A 19,780-nucleotide genomic window follows, 5' to 3' on the forward strand; every position below is an offset into this window, starting at 1 on the left:
AGTCAGGTCAGGTAGCCAGGCTGGCAGGGCAGGAGCTACGCCAGCCACAGCCCTGTCCCACTGCTCCTGGGCAAGATACTCAGGGGGCTGGAGGCGACAACTAGGGTGTGCAGAGAGCCCAAGCAAATTTGCGGTAACTAGGCAGGTGCAAGGGCAAGCAAGGAAATCAGTCCAACAAAGCTTATAGCTAGGCACAACCACAACAGAGCTCAGAGAGGGACTGAAGGCCAAGCCAGAGCTCAAATGGGGTTTCTACACCCATGGGCAGAGGCATGGGCGGAAGCCCCAGCTGAAGCTTGTCAAGGTGGTTAAGGCATATTAGTGCCCTCAGAGCCCTGAAAACATTTTGGAACCTATACCAACAGGTTGCTTGCATGTGGCCAGAATCAGTTAGCAGATACCTAAGGAAAAGGATAGCAAAAAGTTCAGTTGACTTTTTCCTCATTTTCGTTATACTGCTGTTTCACTGTATTTTCTTTTCACTTTATTTCACCAGCTCAAGATCAAAGCCTGATTAAGATACTTGAAAAAAGTCCACAAATATTTTTAAAGTTTGGGGTTTTTTTACTCCAACTTTGTGGAACCTGTTAATACTGTCAGAATCTGCCCCATCTACATTTTCCTACAAAAGGACTATTTGTAGAAAAGCTTTCACTGTGCTTTAGTCTGGGATATATACCTTTTCCCACAATTTTTCCTGATACCTTCTGTATCTCTTAATCCTGAAACCTTCCTGATATACTTGAAACAGTAGGAAAAGATGGTACAGGTTTATCTCTGCAGGAATTCCTCAGCTACACTTGTGGTCTAAGCAGTACAGACTACAGTCTTAATCAAAGGAAAAGTCAGAAAAAATGTCAGAAAGAAAAGAATCAGTAAGAGACTTCCATTACACTCTTCCTACGTTGCCACCTTCTGTTCTCGCATAGGGACAGTAGGTGAAGAATACAAAAGACAAAACTAGCTCAGACTATTTTTGAACTATTTCTTTCAGCTGTTTTTGTTTGCACTATTACAAAGCCTTGGCAGGCAAGGAAAATATTCTTAGAATAGCAGATTCCTGGCTTTGTTCTGCATCTGTTCCAAAACCATACAATTGTATTTGAACAGCTGGCCAGTAACATGTAACCATCAAACATGTCAATGACAGACAATCACAGTGCTCTTTGTAGAGGACTGAGGTTGCAAAGCTGAAGTAAACCCTCAGATGTACACACCTTGGTCTTAGAGGTACATATCCAGATTTAAATCATACTTTTTATTTTTCTTGAATTGAACTTTCTATTGGCAATGAAGAACAAACAAGTACGCATTATATCAAAATAAAAAACTGGAACTGCTCTGCAGAAAAGAATTTCCTGGTGCTGTTGCTAGGACTAGAACCAGAGGAGCTCAGTCTGGCCATACATCATTACCAGGATACATGTAGTTTTAGAGTTTTGAAATTGTGGTTTGGTTTTTATACAAATGTAAAGTTGTTCAGAAAAAAACCGTTGATGAGCATCCATACCTCCTTCTATGTCCTCATCGACTTTGCAACTTTGTATCCAGGTGTATTCATAACCTAATTCTAAAATCCCCAGCTACAATCTTGGGGCCAGTTATGGTGTCCTCCTATGTTACATGCCTGCGACCTACAAAGTGAAGTTTTAATTTATGCCTACAACCTTCACAAAATCTATCTTTACATTTAAAGAACTCTAAGAGGATGGCAAGGCTATTTTTCTGGATAGGAAATAACATTGACCTAAGCTAAGCTCTTAAGTGAAGTTTCTTGTAATTGCTGCAACAAACACCATAATTAACAGTTATATTCATGTTCAGAGGTTTTTATGCTCATACTGAACGAGATCTGTACAGCACCTGCTCTCCAAAATGTGAGAAAGAAAAGGGTAAATTAATTAGCTGCTGGAGAAAACTCACAACTATCACGGTGCACGTCACTACTAAAGAAGTGCTGAAGCAACTTGCTCATCGAACAATGATTTTTATAAAATGTAATTAGTGTAAGGCTTTGCAGACTGCCTCACACGTTTGTCTTGATGCAGGTTCCCTTTCCCCCTCCATTCTTCCTTCTGCTCGCACATCAGCTTTCACCCCAAAACACCGTAGCGCTGGGATGGCTGACAGCCAGCACAGCCTAACGTAAAAGCTAAAAACGCCCACAAACAAGCAACAAACCAAAAAAGGGACGAGCTTATTTCATCAGCTGAACAAATTGCAAAAAAAACCAGACAGAACTGGCAGAGCACTGACACGGCAGCATGCTGGAGTGTGAGCATCGCTGCAGCTCTCATGCGTCTTCCTAAATCCGGGATTTTTTTTTTTTTTTTTTCCCCACCCCGACCCCTCGCACTGGTTTGTAAACGCGCCGGGCTGCCGTAGGCTTTTCCTGACAGCTCCTTCCCCGCCCTCTCCGGGCAGCACCATTGGACTGATGAGATGCAGCAAGGCACATGCGAAAAATAAAGCAAAAAAAAAAAAAACCCAAAAAGGCAAAAAAGAGAAGAGTCTCTTTTCTAGCCGGGGCGGCGGGGGAGCAGCCCTAGCCCTTTAAGCTGCCCGGCCCGCCGCAGGCCGCGGCAGCTGCCGGCTATTTATACGCGGGCGCGGCGGGCGCCGGGTGTCTTGCGCGGGGCGGTCCCGGTAGCGGCGGCGGGGCCCGGGCCCGGAGCGGAGGCTGCCATGGCCACGGCGCTCTCCTCCACGCCGGTGAGCGGGAGCCGCTCCCTCAGCCGTGCCGCCGCCTCGCCGCTGAGCCCGACGCGGCTGAGCCGGCTGCAGGAGAAGGAGGAGCTGCGGCAGCTCAACGACCGCCTGGCCGCCTACATCGAGCGGGTGCGGGCGCTGGAGGCCGACAAGGCGGCGCTGCAGCAGCGGCTGGCCGAGCGGGAGGCGGGCGGCGAGCGGGAGCTGGGCAGCCTGCGGCTCCGCTACGAGGGGGAGCTGGCCGACGCCCGCCGGGCGCTGGACGACATCGCCATCGAGCGGGCCGCGCTGCAGGTGGAGCTGGGCAAGATCGGCGAGGAGCACCGGCAGCTGCACAGCAGGTCGGTGCCCCGGCCCTCCCGCCGCACCTGCCGGGCCCCGAGCAGGCCTCCCTGCCCGGGGCCACCCGGGGCCGCCCCCGCTCGGGGGCTCCTGCGGGGCGAGGGGAAGGGCGTGTTGCTTGCCCGCTGCCGTGTGCTGGGGAGGGGGTGCTCGCTGCTGCAGGGTGTCCAGGCCGTGGTGACGCCCCAAAGGTATGGCCCTGCGAGGCTGGAGTGCTTTGGGTCAGGGGAAATTAGGAATCTAGGAATGCCTGCTGTGAAGGTGTGCTGTCGGGACGCCACTGTCCCGAGCTGGGCCACTCCAGCACCTCCCTGTGCTGCGTGCAGGGGCTCCCCTAGAACTTAAAATCATACAATTGTTTAGGCTGGAAAAGACCTTTAAGATCATCCAGTCCAACCAACTTGAGGTGTTGGGTGGCCTTATGGGGAGGGTACTGCATGAATGCACAGCTGACTGGGTTTGGCACCGCAGCTGTGTTTATAAAGACTCAGGAAGCTATGCTGCAAAGCATCTAGAAAGTTGTGGGGGTAGGGGAAGGAATCTCTGTATGGAGTCAGCTTGCATCTTTTTGGGGCTTTTTAGCTCAGACGTTGCCTAGAGGGGAATACATGGAACAGGTAGTCCTGTGAGCAGTATAGCTCACCGAGTCTAGGCTGGTACTGCACAGAAATTGTCCTAGTGGCTTCTAGGTCTTGATTTACATGCTACTGGGATGAACTGCCTGCTGTTTCAGGCTCGACTTTCTTGCCAGCTGTGTATCCTGAGCCTGGAATCATCTTGTCTAGTCTCACCAAGCCTGGAACCAAGGGGTGGCCCAATGTAAGTGCAATCAAATCCTCCTGAAGGAGGGAAGAAGGTGGGTAGTGAAGGGGAGGGAACAAGTGTCCAATCCCAACAAGCTTCCTTTATGGATATATTCAGAGTGCTAGCATTGCTAGTTATTTTAATATCCCATTGTACTGCTAAATCAATTCAGACTTGCAATAATTTGGGTGTTCACAGGGCCCCTAAACCTTGTTATAAGCTTGTATCATAGCACCTTTAGGCACCAGCTTTTTCTTTTAACACTTGTATGGAGCAAATACTGCCTCCTCATAGTCTCAGTAGGAATTAAGTAGCTGTTCTACTTGGGAATAAAACATGTTTTTACCCTAAGCTTCTGTTTTCAGCTGCTTAGAAGTTCTTGGGCTTGTCTCATTCATGCTGGGTTTTGGCTCATAGATGTGTTTCATAAATCCAACCAGCCACTTGAGTGGACAGTGAGGAGAGGGGTAATGTCAGTTCTAAAACTTTTCTGCTGCTCTTGTGTTTGTACAACTCTGTGGCTTTGTTTATAAAGCCTTAGGCTTGGCAGGTATGCAATCCTCTGGACTGTTTGGGGTTTTTTCTTTAAAGCAACTAGGTCTTAGAAGTGGTTAACTTTACAGCCCATGGGAAATGATACATAGTACATGCTGCTTTCTGAAAGGACTAGACTGAAGTCCTAGTATTAATGAGTGTTTTGTATCCAAGCTGTCTAACTGCAAATGTCTCGGATGACTTGGAACAAGCTACTTTGAGGGTATCGTGCCCTTTATATATACACCCTTTAAATAACCTGCAACTCTTATAGGATGGAATGTCACCAGATAACTTCCACACAGCACTAACCATTGGCTCTTACTAATCACTGGTAAAGAGACTTAAAGCTTCAGCAACAATGAAGTGTGCTTGCATTTCAGCTTTTTCTTACTACTTACAGTGGTAATTGGAAGTAGGCCAAAGACATTTGGGAAGGAGGACTTGTGGATAAGCATATTGCTTGGTTGAATTCAGAGCCTGAGGAAGGTCAAAGCAACTACAGTAGCACAGCAGAGAAAGACAAGACCAGTTTCTTTCTGCACCAGTGAGTATAGATGTGCATTTTGCTACTGAACCTGAAATATGTGGTGTAGCAAGCTGAAGCTGTAAGAAAGAATTCTGCAGGTGCTGTTAATGTCCTCTAGTCTTGACAAATTGGAGTCCGTTTCAAACATACCTGAACTTCTTTAGTAAAATTATTTAAATTCTCCAGGTTAAGCATGTGTGGCACCTTGATTTACAAGGAATGTGACTGGCAGTCTCCCAAAGTTACTGCTCGCAGTTGATAGTTAATAAGCCATGTTTAGTTCTTGAATGGTTGGTATATGGAATGTTGTAGAGTACTGTCACTGCTTGCTGCATAATAATGTAAAGTGGTGTTCTGAACCCCAAACTTGGTTTAAAAGGGTAGTAAATGCTTTTGTCAAAGCCAGACTTGTTAAATTGCTGTTCTTAAAGATGAAATGACTTGCATCAGGGTTCTCTGAAAATAATATTTGTCAGGAAAGAATATAGGAAACCTGAAGCTGGCTGTCAGAGGCCTTTACAGGAAAGTGGACCATCAAACCACAGAGTTAAAACACAGATGCTAATGGAATTTCATGTCTCGCACACACTGATTGCAGAATGAAATTTATATTATTGTAGGATGAAACAGTCAATATTATCATTAAGTAGTGTTATTGAGGTACTTGTTAATATTATACTAATACAATAAGTGGTAGTGGTAGCAGGGATCCCAAAAGGAAGGTGGCTAATTAACACCTAGAAAAGGATGAAAGTTGTAAACGCTAAAAAAACCTACAACACATTATCTTGTTTTTCATTGTTACCCCAGTAGAGCTACTTTTTTCCTAGAGTCTGAGTAAAGAATAAATAACCTCTGCTAGCAAAACATTTGGTTTTGCATCATGGTCATGAACTGAGACAGTCAACAAATGCCTCTGAATAGCAGGGCTAGAAAAGGCCTTGAGCAAGAGCCTGATGTAGCCACATGCCCCAGGCCTGTGTTGGAACCAACCATACCTGCATCCCTTCCAGCACATGTTTGTGTAACCTTTTTTCTAAATTCCAGATGATGGAGATTCCAGAATATACCCGCCAGGCAATGTGCTTCAGTATTGAACTACTGTTAGTTTCCTCTCCCTAACATCTAACCCAAATATTCCTCCCTGCAATTTAAGCCTGCAACTTCCTGTCTTTTCCACAACAGACATGGAAAACAATTCCCTTCCTCTATTCAGCAGTCTTTCGTGTATGTAAAGACTGTTATGTCTCCTGTCACTTTTCTCTTCCCTAGACTAAACAACCCTCACTTTTTTTCCAATCTTTCCTTGCAGTCCAATCTTTCTAGAGCTGATCACTCCTGCAGAATGACTTTGGACTCTCTCCAACTGGTCTGCTCAGTTATCAACTGGAAAACTCATTGTATGAATTATCACAACTTGGCCACTTGGCAGAACAGGTTTTTGCTAAAATTGAACACTTTACTCTTTGCAATCTCAAATCTGAGTTTTGAGCAGGAAGTCAGACTCTGGATAGCGGTCAGGCAACTGGAAGGATTTTAGAAGTTAGAGCAGTCTAGGAAATTATCACTCCTTTCTCTCACAGGAACTCACTGTGGGGCCAGCACTCCTCTACTGTGGTACCGAGTAAAAGCGGCAACTCACACAACTGCGTTGGCCATCCAGGTGGCACTTGAGGGCTCCGTACCTGGGTATTTGCGCAAGGAAGTGGCCCTCTTCTGAAGGTGACGCTTCTCTCGCCCTGCAGCTCTGCTGTGGTCTGAAGGAGGGACGAGCGCATGACCCTTCCTGAGGGAGAAGGCTCCCTCGGAAGGGCGGTTGCTGTGGGGGCTTGCTGCCCTGTGGCAGGAGCTGAGGGGGCGTAGGAGGCGAAGCCCCAGCCAGGGACGTGGGGCTGCCGAGGCCTGCTCGCCAGGGCTGGGCCGGTGGCCTCCTGGGGATGAAACCCCTCCTGTGCCGTGGGCAGGGAGGTCCCGGGAGGAGGCATGGCGGCCCCTGGCAGCCAGAGCGCTGCTTTCGGCCGCCGCCCGGGGAGGCGGGGGTGCTTGGCCCCGCGTGTGGCCGGCGCTGCCCGGGCCCCGCCGCGGGGGAGCGGCCCCCGAGCGGCTCCCGCCGGCCCGGCCGCCTGGGGGCGCTGCGGGGCCTCGCCGGGCGCAGGCGGCCATGGCGGCTGCCGCCGGGCGGGCGGGGCCTGGGGCGCGCAGCCCCGGGGCGTTTTAATGGCCGGTTGGCGCTGCGCCAGGGAGCTGGTGGCGGCCTTTGCTGCTGAAAGGAGGTGCCTGTGCGGTCGGCTCGTTCGGCGGTGACAGGTCGTCGTGGTCTTGGTGGGGTTTGGCTTTGAGTGTGACTGGGTCGCCTCCCCATCGAGACGGTGGCCTGTGCCGTCCCTTCCCTCACCGGTTGGTAATGCCGTGGAAAATAGGTGGCTTCCGCATAGGATTCACACAAAACAAGCTGGAAACTGGGTCAGAAATCTTTCTGGTTAAACAAAGATACTTGTCTGAGGGGCCTGTCTGGTTTGGTTTACAGCCTACCCTGCGCTCTCACCGCCAGCGTTACTAACCTCTCTTCTGTTTCAGTTCTGCCGCAGACCCCTGTGAAGGTAAACACAAGCAAAACAAACCTTCTCCCTTACCAGCTGCAACTTACGAGTGTAAAACTTTCACTTGTAGGAATTCTAAAAAAGAAGCCGATTTAAACCTGGCACAGGCTCGTATGAGAGACCTTGATGCTCAGCTGAACGCGAAGGAAGCTGACTTAGCAACAGCTTTGAGGGAGAACCGAAGTTTGGAGCATGACCTTCAGGAGTTAAAGGATCAAGTAGTCACTGTAAGACTTGTTCCTGGAATTTCAACTTTGCTTTTGTTCCTGAAGCTATTTCCTGTTTTTCCCCAATTACTGAGATTTAAAAGCAGGGAAGGACTGTTATCTATGGCAATGACTGTTGGACAAAAGATTTCTGCAGTCTTGCTAAAAGCAAATGCTACTGATAGTCGCTCCGTTAAAACTTCCACCTGTTGTAGGTACCTTTAATTCTATTCTATGACCACAGTATGTAATACTCTTGTTCTAAGGACAAAGTAAGTTGAAATATGTTGTACTGCTATAGCCCCTGTAGCATTCTCTAATGTGTCAGTAAAGAGAGCATTTGATGGACCCTGCTTCACTATGCTTAAATCTAGGTAGAATAAATAAGTTCTGACTACTTTTTTGTAGGCTCTTGGGCTACTAAAATGAACTATGCTTGCGTTGCTACTCTATCAGGGCATTTCTAAGAGCATAGCTTTTGTATCTTCATACTTAATGTAATCATTGAGTAAGTTAATTTCAAATCTTTCAGATGAAAACTTAAAAAAACCCAAACTTGTATCATTAAAGCAGCACACTCCAACACTGGAAGTGTATAATAGTTTGCCAACATAGGCTAAATTTGGACAATCTCACTCATTAAGCATCAAACAAATGATATTGGAAGTTAGGGAGAAGTTTGGAATACTTAGTGTTGTGAAGGGGAGGAATGTACATGGATGGTACAATTGATTCATCAGAAGCCTACTTTGAGGAATCAAACTTAGCTGGTGCAATTATGGGCTGCTCTATATTTGCCTTGTGGAAATCTGATCTACATAATTAAATAGGATTATTTCTGTTGCTACTATGCTGGATTCCACTGAAATAAGAACTTAAACAGAGTAACCAACTTCCCACAGCAATCAAAACACACTGCTTAAGTGAAGTAAGTTGAATCACCTGTAATAAGTTGCCTGTCTTAGCTTGGAAGAATGACCTCTTAATTTTGATTACCTGATGTCTGTCTTTCCTAGCTGAAGCTGTCTCTGGAAGATACCAAAAAGCATCTCCACAGTGAAATATTGAGGAGGGTGGACCTGGAAAATCATATGAAAACTTTGCAGGAACAAATGACATTCCAGAAGCGCCTTCATGAAGATGTATGTTTTAGCTTATTAACAAGGATTTTTTTAGGTGTCCGTGATCCCTGGATGCACTTAAAAGCAATGTTAAGATGTGCTTTATCCTTAAAAAGGTAACTAGCTGAGTCAACCTATGACAGTCCACCAGCCAATAAAATCCACCTAACTAGGAAGACTTGAAGAAAGTACACAACCTCATGTTAACTGGCATAGTACCAATAGGTATCTGGAATATGAGATAATTTTCTCAGGCTGCACTTCTGAAGGTAACTACAATCCCAATATACTACTTTGTGTAACTGAAAGTGCATATATTGCAGTTAAAGTTAAATGATTCCAGATGTTTGCTAGAAACCTAAAATAATTGAAGAAGTTAAATCTCCTTTAATAAGCAACTTATGTTCCCTACTTCCTTAACACTTATCAAAGGTGTCTGGTAACCTTTGTGTGAGAAGTCAGTACATAGAACTAAAAAACATGTGAATGTAAATCAACTTCCTTCTGACCAGAAGGAATCTCAAAGTGTGTGGTTTAAGTGACATAAAATTCCAATCTCTCTAACCAACTGCTATTAATTTTTTAATAGAACAAGAATAGGTGAAGTAACAATGCTTAAAAAACCTGAAGTGTATATGCATGTGCTCTAAGTAAAGAAAAGCAGAAAAATCCATCAAGTTCAAAGAATTAGTCTTAAAATTAAATACAAACTACTGCATTTATGAGTTTAAGCAATGTCAGCGGTGAGGAAGCAAATCAACCCAGCACAGCTAGCAAGGTGGAAGTACCTGACCTAATGGATGAGTATCTAAGATCTGAATAGGGATGAATTACCATGCACTCAATGATAACTCTGCTTCAATATTGAATGACTTATTAAGCTGGTACAGTAAGTCCAGTCTCAAATCAAACTGTGTTGGCTTGCTTATTCTCTGAGAAATTTCTTCTCCTAGGAGCTCAAGGAGACAAAAAGAGTCTATGAGAGCAGGATAGCAGAAATAGAATCTGGCCGTCAGAGAGAATTTGAGAGTAAGCTCTCGGATGCTCTGCAGGGGCTCAGAAAACAACATGAAGAACAAATTCAAGGATACAAAGAGGAGCTGGAGCGAACATTCAGTGCAAAAGTGAGTCTGTAGAAGATGCCAATAAATAAAGCTTAAGTTCTCTGCACCTTGATACAATTCAAGTCACACTAGCATAAATAGCTGACTGATGGAGCCCTTGCATTTGGTGCAGAGCTCCTTGCCCTAGGTTGTTATGGAATTTTGAAGTAGTGTCAAATTTGACAGTAGAACTTCTATGATCACTTGGTCCCAAACAAACCTGGTTCAAGCATAAATACTGTCCCTTTGGGGAGCGATTAGGAATGGCTAATGTAATGAAGTTGATCATAATTCAGACTTCTGACAAATCTGAGAGCTTGTCTGACAAATTCAGGACCAAGGTGTGCTATGTTTGTATTCTGCAATTTCAGTATTATTGAATAAAATTTGATCTACTGATTATAGTGTTAATAAAGTGCATGAAATAAGACATTCTTAAAGTTCTACAAGAGCACTTGTAAATGTATGAGTGCAAATGTCCTTTTCCAGTCGCTCGTACTGGATAAGGAGGGAGAGGGTGGCTATGGAAGTAGATTTGACAGTTTGTCTTGCAGAACTGGTCTGCCACCTCTTTCCCAGCATTAGCCACATATGCAGGAAAAAGCAATACTCTTGGCTTATACTCTTGGTAGGTAAGATGCCAGGGGTTTCTGGGTTGGTTGCAGTGTGCAGTACTGTTATCTTAAGCGTTCTTTAATACTTGGTGCAGAATCACATGATCTGCTACTTCTCTCAATAAGTACATGTGTTCATTTCTTCCTGGTTTTTCTGGCTTTCTCTATACTCCAACTTATATGCCAATTCAGTGAATTCCTTTGGATGCTTCTGTCCAGGTTTCCACTGGAAATCCTGTGACTGCCTCTTGTAGGAGCATGGCTCTACTTTATCCTTTCTTGGAACATCTGAAGATTGAATTGCTCTAGAAATAGCTCAGTGCTCCTTATAGTGATGCAGGAACTGTTTAGTAATAGAACTTTTGAGGAAGAGCAATAGTTTGACAAGCACACCTAATATCCTATAGCCCTATGCTTTGACAAGCAGCTTCTAAACATGTGGTCCACTATTCTTCTGGAGAATCAATTTACTTAATATCTATACAAAGTCTTTGTGCATCTGTAAGTGAAATATCCTAATCCAGCAATTTACACTACCTGATTATTGCTGACTTTTTCTGACATGAATGTCAAACTTGTGTAAACCTCCCTGAAAAGCAATGAAAAACTTTGACCTGGACTTCATTGGTATCTGCACACTTAAGTAAAACATAATTATTTCCAGATGTAACAGCTGGAAATCACTTGGTTTTCCTTCCTTATTTAAAATACATGGTCATAAGCAATTCATTACTAACAGTGACTTAACCATAGATGGAGAATGCCCAGCTATCTGCAGCAAGAAACAGTGACTTTGCCAATGCTGCTCGGGAGGAGCTGATGGAAACAAAGCTGAGAGTTGATACTCTGACATCTCAAGTTAATCAATATCAAAGCCAGGTACTATCTTTATTTGTATATCCTTAGAATTATTTTAATGTGCATACCCAATTCAAAATACTGACCTCTCCTCTCTAACCTTCAGTTATGGTTTAACTGATTTTACCTCCCCTTAATTTTAGAATGTTGCTTTGGAGAACAGAATAAGGGAGCTACAGGAGACACTAGATTATGATCGTGATCTCCATCGAAGGCGTATGGCTGAAAAAGAGAAAGAAATGGCACAAGCCCAGCAGCAGGCACAAGCACAGTTGGAAGAATATGAGCATCTCTTAGATGTGAAACTGGCTCTAGATCTGGAAATAAATGCCTACAGAAAGATGCTGGAAGGAGAGGAGGAGCGGTAGGCTATGACAAGATCCTCATAGGAGGACTTGCTTCATCCAAGATATGTATGCTAATTAACCTTCAGAATGTGGAGGAGGCAAGAAATAAACATTAAGTATGTGATTAGTGCCACAATTTAGTTCTTGAAGCATAATCTTCTGTAGATGGTATTTATATCCCACATCCACCACATGGTGTAGTAAGATGAAGTAACTTGATAAACCCAGCTGATCAAGTTCAAAGATCTGTTTGACATCCCTCCCTAGAATCAAACTTTCTCAAAGCTTTGTGCTACATCCTAGAGATATATCAAAGACAGTGCTCAAATTTTATGAATGAAACTGGGAAACTCCTAACTATCCAGACACTGCCTGGTGAGAACAACATGAACTCAATACATGCTAAGAAGGGTCAAAAACTTAAACTACTTCCACCAAAGATTGTGTCTGTAGAGACTTTAAAGGAATACTTATTGCAGTTGGGAATCTTTTCTTATCGACATAAGCTTACTCTGAACTCTAGGGCTGGGGCTGTCTTCCAAACTTAACAAGCTACCTAGCTACTCTTGCCAGTAAAAATAAAATCTTATATTCAAGACTTCATGGAAAGCTTGGATATAAGAAGCTGTTAGACTTGGCTATAGTGGGAGGATAGGAGGGAGAAGAAATAAGCACATCAGATATTCAAGTTAATGTTATCTGACTCCCTTCTAGGCTAAAGCTGTCACCCAGTCCATCTCCACACAGCACTGTAACTCAAGCAACAAGTCAAGGGCGACGGTTCCTGCATGGGAAAAAAAGGAAAATGAAAGAAGCCAAAAAGAGAGGCCATAGTGCTGGATTTAAGACTGTTCAGCACGCTTCATCTTCTGGAAATGTATCTATTGAAGAAATTGATGCAGATGGGAAATTTGTGAGGCTTAAAAACAACTCTGATGAGGTACTTCGTTCAAGTCTGCATGGCCTTCATTACAAAGTATGACTGCTTGTGAACAGACTTGTAGCTTAGTGAGAGATGACAATAGGGAAAGATGAAGAGATGAGGGAAGAGTACTGCCAAACTAAATACAAACTGGGGAAGAGTACTGCCAAACTAAATACAAACTGGGGACTTCTCAGCTAACCTGGCTGCTGTAAGAGAAGATGAGAGACTGATTCTTTTTTTTTTTTTTTTTTTTTCTCTCCATACTGCAGGTGTTTTGTTCACAGGGATGTCTGGGGGGTGCTTTTGGGGGGGATGTGCACTGGGTTCTATGATGCAGCAATGTAACACCTTCAGTTGTTTGTCATCCGATTCAGGCTAGCACTATCAGAAGTACTACTTAACCTCAAACTAAATGAGGTGCTTAGTAAATTGGATAATGACCGCTTCTTATTACTCAGAAATGCTTAAAACAGCTAAAAGGGTAAATAGAGCTGACAGTGTCTAATCCATGTAGAGGGTTTATCTGACCAATTAGATAATTCTTTGACTAGTTTAGTCTGCAAATCCAGAATTACTAGAATTAATCCTCAGAGCTCCAAAACTTGTGGCTGGTAGCTTAGCCACTTTAGCCTGAGATGCCTTAAGTTGGTAGATGGGCATGACCAACTTCATTTATCAGAATCTCCCTGGTAAAGAGCATCATGATCCCCCTTCAACAAAAGGCAAAAGTAAGTGTGCCTAAACTTGTGGGTCTAAGATTAATCCTAAGGAAGTACTGGGAGAAATCATAGGGAGGCTTTAATGGAAACTTGAAGCCTTCCTCAAAATTGATCAGATTCTTGTACGCTACAGGAGTGGGACTAAAAGTGACACTTGAGACTGGAAAGAACCTTGCACTTGTATGATATGGTGTTGGTCTAATGCAGAGAGAAATTTCTTGTCCCACAGGATCAACCACTACATGGATGGGTGTTAAGAAGACATCTTGGAAGCGTGTCAGATGTAACATACAAATTTCCTTCACGGTTCATTCTTCCAGCGGGCCAAGTAGTTACAGTAGGTAGTGGTTTTCCGAAACTTACTCAGAGCTCTGTTCTTGTTATGTTAGATGGCAATAGAGATTCATGTAATAAAGAAAACTAAATTGATACTGCAAGTGCCTAAAGAACTAAAATCCTTGTTTTACGTGGAGAGGGATATGGAAAAATCCTTGCAACAAATTGATCTGAAATGACAATTAAATTTTCTTTAAAGCTAGATCTTGGATTGAACTTGCATCATCCCAGATTGGGATGTGCTGCTGTTACAAACAGAATCAATATATTCTACTTTATTCTTAGGGTTCCCCATGCTCCTGTGATTTGATACAAGTTGTGCAAAGACTTTCACTGTTGCTAAAGCGTTAGTCCACTACAGTTCAGCAATGCTGAGCTCATGGTTTATGGTACTAAGGTAAACATTAGCTCTAAAATCATACTCTAAGTGCATTTAGGTAGCGATCAAAGAGCCCAATTCTACACTCTGCACTCCAAACTCTATGAGAGTTTGTACAATCTCTGCTCAAGAGATCTGTGAGTGACCCTAGGCTAGAGGCTATCTTGTATATACAAATTGCTGCCATGAGTATGTCTGTAACTATGGCTTGGCTCTGACTCAGGTAGTATGCATGTCCAAGCAAGGCTACCTGTACAGCAGGGAGAAGCCACTAACAGCTTTTTCTGCACTGTTTAACAGTCTTCAGTTAAAAAACCATTACCACCATTCTTGGTAGTCCTGAAAAGATCTAACCTGCCAGGGATCACAGTAGTTCAGTTTCTGTTACTGGACATCTTTGGTACTGGAGTACTTAGTTGTGTATGTTAGACTGAACCCTAATCTAACTACAAATAAGATTCTTCAGAAGCTCACTCTAAATCTGTTGCAGATCTGGGGTGCAGCTGCTGGTGTAAGCCCAGGTCCTAGTGATCTGGTCTGGAAGTCTCAGAAGTCTTGGGGAACTGGGGATAATATTGGTGTTACACTCATCACAGATGATGGTGAGGTAAGTGAGATAGTAAATGCTTGTACTGTCCTAATACTAACTTGTTTGATGTGCTTACTTTTTGAGGATTCTTGGTGGCAATTCAATTGTATTCTAGGAACTTGCAGAGAGGAAGATAATGCATGTACCCAGAGGAGAAGAAAGTGGTGAGCAAGATGATGATTATGAAGAAATAACTGGAAGTGAAATGGAGTTTCCATCTCAGGTAAGCTGCCTTCAGTTTAAACACATGCTATCAACACAATTGTTCAATGGCCATTTCTTTTCATTACTATATGAAAATACTTCTCCAAGTACTGTCCATATCCTACAACTCCTAACATTTTTCTTGATGTCAGACCAAAAGAAGAAGAAAAAAGAAATGTTGTTTGGTTTCATGATAGTGGTTCCTGTGAGCATCCTTAAGCAGGTGAGATGGTGAGTCATGCTTGTCATCTCATAAAACTTGCTTCATTAATAGTGCTGCGTCTCTTGTCCCACTTAGGATGTAGCTTGCATGGCTTTGCATCAGAAGTGGAATTGATATCTTGCTTATTCTCTGCTTGAATATAATCAAATAGTAGCACTAATTGTTTGGTCTCTTATTACTGACACACTGAAAAATACTAGCTTTAATGTCTGTTCCATCTAAGCATCTGACTATGAATAAATGCGAAACTGTTACCCCAAGAACAGAATACAAATGCTAACTAGAAATGTGTTATTTCTGTGGGATGAAGTGACTTATCTGACACTCCAAACAGTGTCCCTGACTTGCTCTTAAGATAACTTAAATTCACACTGAAGAAACCTAGTGTTTCCACTCAAAAGTATTAAAAGGCTGAAATCAAAGTTCTTAGTGTATTGATTGCCTAAATCCCTCTTGAATTCAAGCATGACTTTGTGGCACTTCCATTCCAGCTCACTTCCAGGAACTACTTTTTCTTACTTTGCTCTGTAAAATAAGAATCTCAGCCTTGCTTCAGTCATAAATACTCCCTTCAATACTTCCCAAGTGGACCTTCAGCACAGATGCCAATGGAATTAACATAGACAAATAGAAGAAGCATGTTTTGCCGCCTTATAACCCTTTGGCTACAACTGGCATGTGGTAATGCCCTGGGAAAGCCCCTCCAAATGGCTTTTCACTGACCATGTTACAAGTCTGAACCTCTGCATGTTGGATGCCCCTAGTGTACTTTGATATACTAGTAGTCAGGTATCTTTAATTGCTGAAGCAGTCTTTAAAGGGCTTTAAACTGCTCATAATTGGACAATTACGGACTGTACTTGACTCCTGAGTTGGTTTGTTTCTTGACCTGAAATGGCACCAAGTTCCCTTGGCTAGTACAAACACCAAGGCCCTAAGCACAAAGGGTTGCCTAGCTAAAATTCATTCTCTCCCTCCTGCTGAAACAGCATGTTGAGCTATCACAGCTCTTGCTAAAACCGATCCTACACAGTTACAATGAGGACTTGCATCTTGCTGTACCAGGTCCTAAAGCCACCACCATTTCCTAGATATTGTGGTAACACACCTGTTTGAAAACTTAAAAGTACCTTAGTACTGTATTTCTGAAGAAAATGTACCTAAGAACAGGCAGTTACTGCCTGCTGCTTAGTTCTTTCCTTGTCTTCCTTTCAAACAGAAAATCTGGGTAAATATTACTATAATACCAGCTGGCTTAAAGGATGTTTATCAAAGTCTCCTGACTTATATGCACATTCTTGTAATATTTTCAGTCTTTCCCTGAAGGAGGGTGAGACCCTGTTAAATAGGCTATTGAGAAAGTTTCTATAATGCTATTCTGGCCTTTGGGCTCTTAATGCTCAGCATACACCAAAATGGTTGAAGTAACACCAGTGGAAGCTTTAGGCTTGTAAAGAGACTTACTGATACAAGCTTCTTTTCATGTTTGGAGTAGGGCCTCTCCTCAAGTTCTTTTTTTAAAGGCTCTTTACTTGAATTGACTAATAATATGGCTTGTTCAGCAATCAATGATGGAAAGCAAAAGTAATTTTTTTTCCTTACACCTCTGATCTGTTTAGTCAGCAACTTTATAATACAGTTGTGTGCCCCTTATGGTAAGAATCAATTCTAATAGTCCCACTCAAATGTTAACATCATTCCTGTCTGCTGAATTCCTGTCAAACTTCTGTCATTAGTACCTATATGCTTCTGCTGCATTGGTAGTACTGAAATAAAGGCAGCTTAGTTAAAAACGGTTAACTTCTTGCATGCAGTGAAATGATGCAAAGAAAGCATGCTGTGCTTTAAAGGAAGGCAAGGTTTCCATGGCTTTTGCTTCTGTTTTTACCATCCTAACTAGGGTAGCATGAATCTGCATGCCAGTTACATTCTGATGCTTCAGAACTGAGGTACTGATAGATAGCTTGATAGCCTTTTATTAAGGAAGGCATAGGCTCATGCATGGACTCAAGTTCTTAAAAGCTTGTTTTCTTTTTCCCCCATGCCCTAAACCATCTGGTATACTTACTGCCTCTCTTGAAAATCTGCTTTGCTTTATTAAATAACTAAATCTACAAAACACTACAAAAAAACAAAAAAAACCCCACCTGTATGAGGATCAAGTAGGTAACCAGCAATGAATACTAAGTTTGTACACATGCTAATTAACCTAATGTCTTGATGTTTTATTTCTGCAGCAAAATGAGGATCCTAGCTGTTCTATCATGTAATGGGGATGAAGAAATGATCATCTATAAACACTTCTTAATCCCAGGTGACATAGACTACATGTGTTTTGGTATCTTCTGCAATATATGAAACTTGGAATTCACATCTCCCATCTGACCTTTTTGTAAGAAACATTCTCCATAACATGATGAAATTTCCTACCTTCTGATACTGGACCCTGTCCTTGGATTCACTGATATAAAGAGCAGTAGAATACAAGCTCCATGTGAAGTTATTTTTACTTTAACACAAGGATCTGGTTTCCATGACCTGCTGAAACAGAGGAGGGTACACAGTTTACAAAACTTCTGAACATACACCCTAGAAGGATGCTAAATACTTGACAATGAGTGTGAGGCTGCCTCAGCTTTCTCAATATTCTGATATGGTGTTTCTCCAAAGGTAATTTCTGTTTCAAGCCTGAGTGGGAAACTACATGGGCCAGATCACACTCTAGCTTGCACCTTGAGCAAGTCTGAACTTGGCTAAGTAAAACATTATCCTGAAGAGTGCTGAATGTCTGAAACATTTCCTGCTCAGACCCTGATGCTGAAACGTATGAAACTGGTTTAGATCACTTGCTAGAGAACTTCCTGGAGTGAAACACTTTAAAATTAAAAGCAAGTTGTAAAAAATATTCTTGTCTGTTATTAAATGTACTGTTTGTGTATTCTAGCACCTGGAAATCCACCAGTTTCAGTATTGTATGTTCCTAGATACAGTGTATCACAGCATAGCTGTGTCAACCTTAATTTGGACAGATGTATCCTGTAAATGTGAAAAAGCATCTCATTCCAACAGAGAAGGTACTGTAATGAGCAATATTAGCATGCTGTTTGAATGGTCCCCACAAGCCAGCTTTCTAAGGGGCTAGGAAAAAAACCATGCTGAAACAAAAATCAAAACTAGAAAGCACCAACTGTAGTACAAGGTACATGAAAAGGACTCTAAGAGCAGGTACTTCTGTACTGAATCTCTGTGCAGTCTGCAGTACTGCTTTGCGTACATCTAATGGGGCAGTTGGGGAAATACTGTCTATTGGCCAGTATGTAATTTATTGTAACCTTAATAGCTCTGTAAGTCTGTGTAAAGCCTGACCTACAACCCTCAGAAACCAGGCAGTCAGCCTCTGGGGCCACTGCATTTCATTATTCTTAGCCTCTTTTTACTACAATGCTTACCTGCTGGCTCTCTGGTAAAGGAAGGGCCTTGATGAACCACATGAAGTACACTTCTCTTTAAGAGCATGAGGGGAGGTGAGTAGCTGAAGGGAGAGGAGCAGCTGAGACTGCAGATGGCTCCAAATGCTGGAATAGTTTTTTTTACTGCCTCTTACCTTGCCGAAGTATTTGATTCTGAATTTAAGACCTGTTCTGTGTTAGGATGCAGTTGTTAAGGTGAGGCTTTCCTTATATTAGCTTAAACTCAATCTTAAGTTATAAAAAAATTTATTTAAAAATTCTAGTTTTGAAACAGCAAGAGTAGATGCTGGTTTAATACTTGCATTTTAGCAGATCTGAATTCTTGTTGTACCTTATGGCCCACATAGAAATAGCTGCTGCTATAATAACCTTGCTTATTTATCTTGATTCCTTAAACTTTTTAAACTATTAAAGGTATTTTTCATGTATATAAAAGCAGTCTTGGACTTTATTTGCAGGTTAAATAATAAAAGTTCTGTTTGCTCATTGATCTTGAGTGGCTCAAAACACTTTGAAGCAATAAAACTGGTGTATTTAGGAAAGATTCCCTGTGGACTGAAGAAACTTTCAGAAATACACCATGCTGCCCTGCTTATATTTACCATTTGGTTCTTCAACTGAAGCTGAACTGCTATGAATTTGATCTAAGAGGAATCTTCCGTATTTCCAATGAAACCTTTTCATGAAGCCTTTCCCCTTCAAGGGAAGGATGGTATTAAACAACCACCATGAAAGACTTGAACTAATGTACAAATCTTGATAGGAAATAGCAGTGGTACAGGATGTTGTTTGGTAACCACCATCAATGGTCCAGGAAATAAGATCTACTTATATTTATTCAACTACACAACCTACTAGACAGTTTATGAAACTTGTTCTTAGCATACAATCTTAAAAGGGCACGTTAAACAATTAATGCTCTGATGTACAATGGATTCTGTTGTGCAAATTGCCCTCCTGCTAGCAAACCTTAAAGATGGTTGGTTTCCTATGCTGTCTCTATATACTTTATCCTAATCAATAACAATAGAGCCCTCTTGACTTGCTTCCAGCTTGCTACTTTTGCAATAGCTACTTCTGTTAGATGAGACATCTGTTGCAGCCGCCCAGGAGCTCTATGCTATATGGCAAGCTGCCTACTGTAAAGTGTACTGAGAATTCAAACCTT

At 42.6% G+C, this 19,780-nt stretch overlaps 1 protein-coding gene across 2 annotated transcripts; it reads left to right on the plus strand.

Moving 5' to 3' along the window:
- Positions 1 to 2,685: 2,685 nt before the first annotated feature.
- LOC104025308 (lamin-B3) lies at positions 2,686 to 17,500 on the plus strand. 2 transcript variants are annotated; one of them, XM_075713721.1, is made up of 12 exons: positions 2,686 to 3,050; positions 7,589 to 7,745; positions 8,741 to 8,866; positions 9,799 to 9,969; positions 11,316 to 11,441; positions 11,564 to 11,784; positions 12,482 to 12,707; positions 13,641 to 13,748; positions 14,617 to 14,733; positions 14,831 to 14,938; positions 16,766 to 16,797; positions 17,380 to 17,500. In XM_075713721.1, the coding sequence occupies exons 1-12, from the start codon at positions 2,686 to 2,688 to the stop codon at positions 17,498 to 17,500; spliced, it is 1,878 nt and encodes a 625-aa protein (XP_075569836.1). The 2 variants fall into 2 exon arrangements, with proteins under 2 accessions (XP_075569836.1, XP_075569837.1); XM_075713722.1 differs by lacking the exons at positions 16,766 to 16,797; positions 17,380 to 17,500 and adding an exon at positions 15,072 to 15,113.
- Positions 17,501 to 19,780: the final 2,280 nt, after the last annotated feature.

This window comes from Pelecanus crispus, chromosome 7 (assembly GCF_030463565.1).
Source record: "Pelecanus crispus isolate bPelCri1 chromosome 7, bPelCri1.pri, whole genome shotgun sequence".
In the NCBI taxonomy this organism is placed as follows: Eukaryota; Metazoa; Chordata; class Aves; order Pelecaniformes; family Pelecanidae; genus Pelecanus; species Pelecanus crispus.

Bases quoted from the DNA above. Each gene is read 5' to 3' on its own strand.
- LOC104025308 (XM_075713721.1), top strand. From the start codon at position 2,686: ATGGCCACGGCGCTCTCCTCCACGCCGGTGAGCGGGAGCCGCTCCCTC. The intron at 7,746-8,740 runs GTAAGACTTGTT...TGTCTTTCCTAG, and splicing joins TAAAGGATCAAGTAGTCACT to CTGAAGCTGTCTCTGGAAGA. The intron at 14,939-16,765 runs GTAAGCTGCCTT...CTGTTTAGTCAG, and splicing joins AAATGGAGTTTCCATCTCAG to CAACTTTATAATACAGTTGT.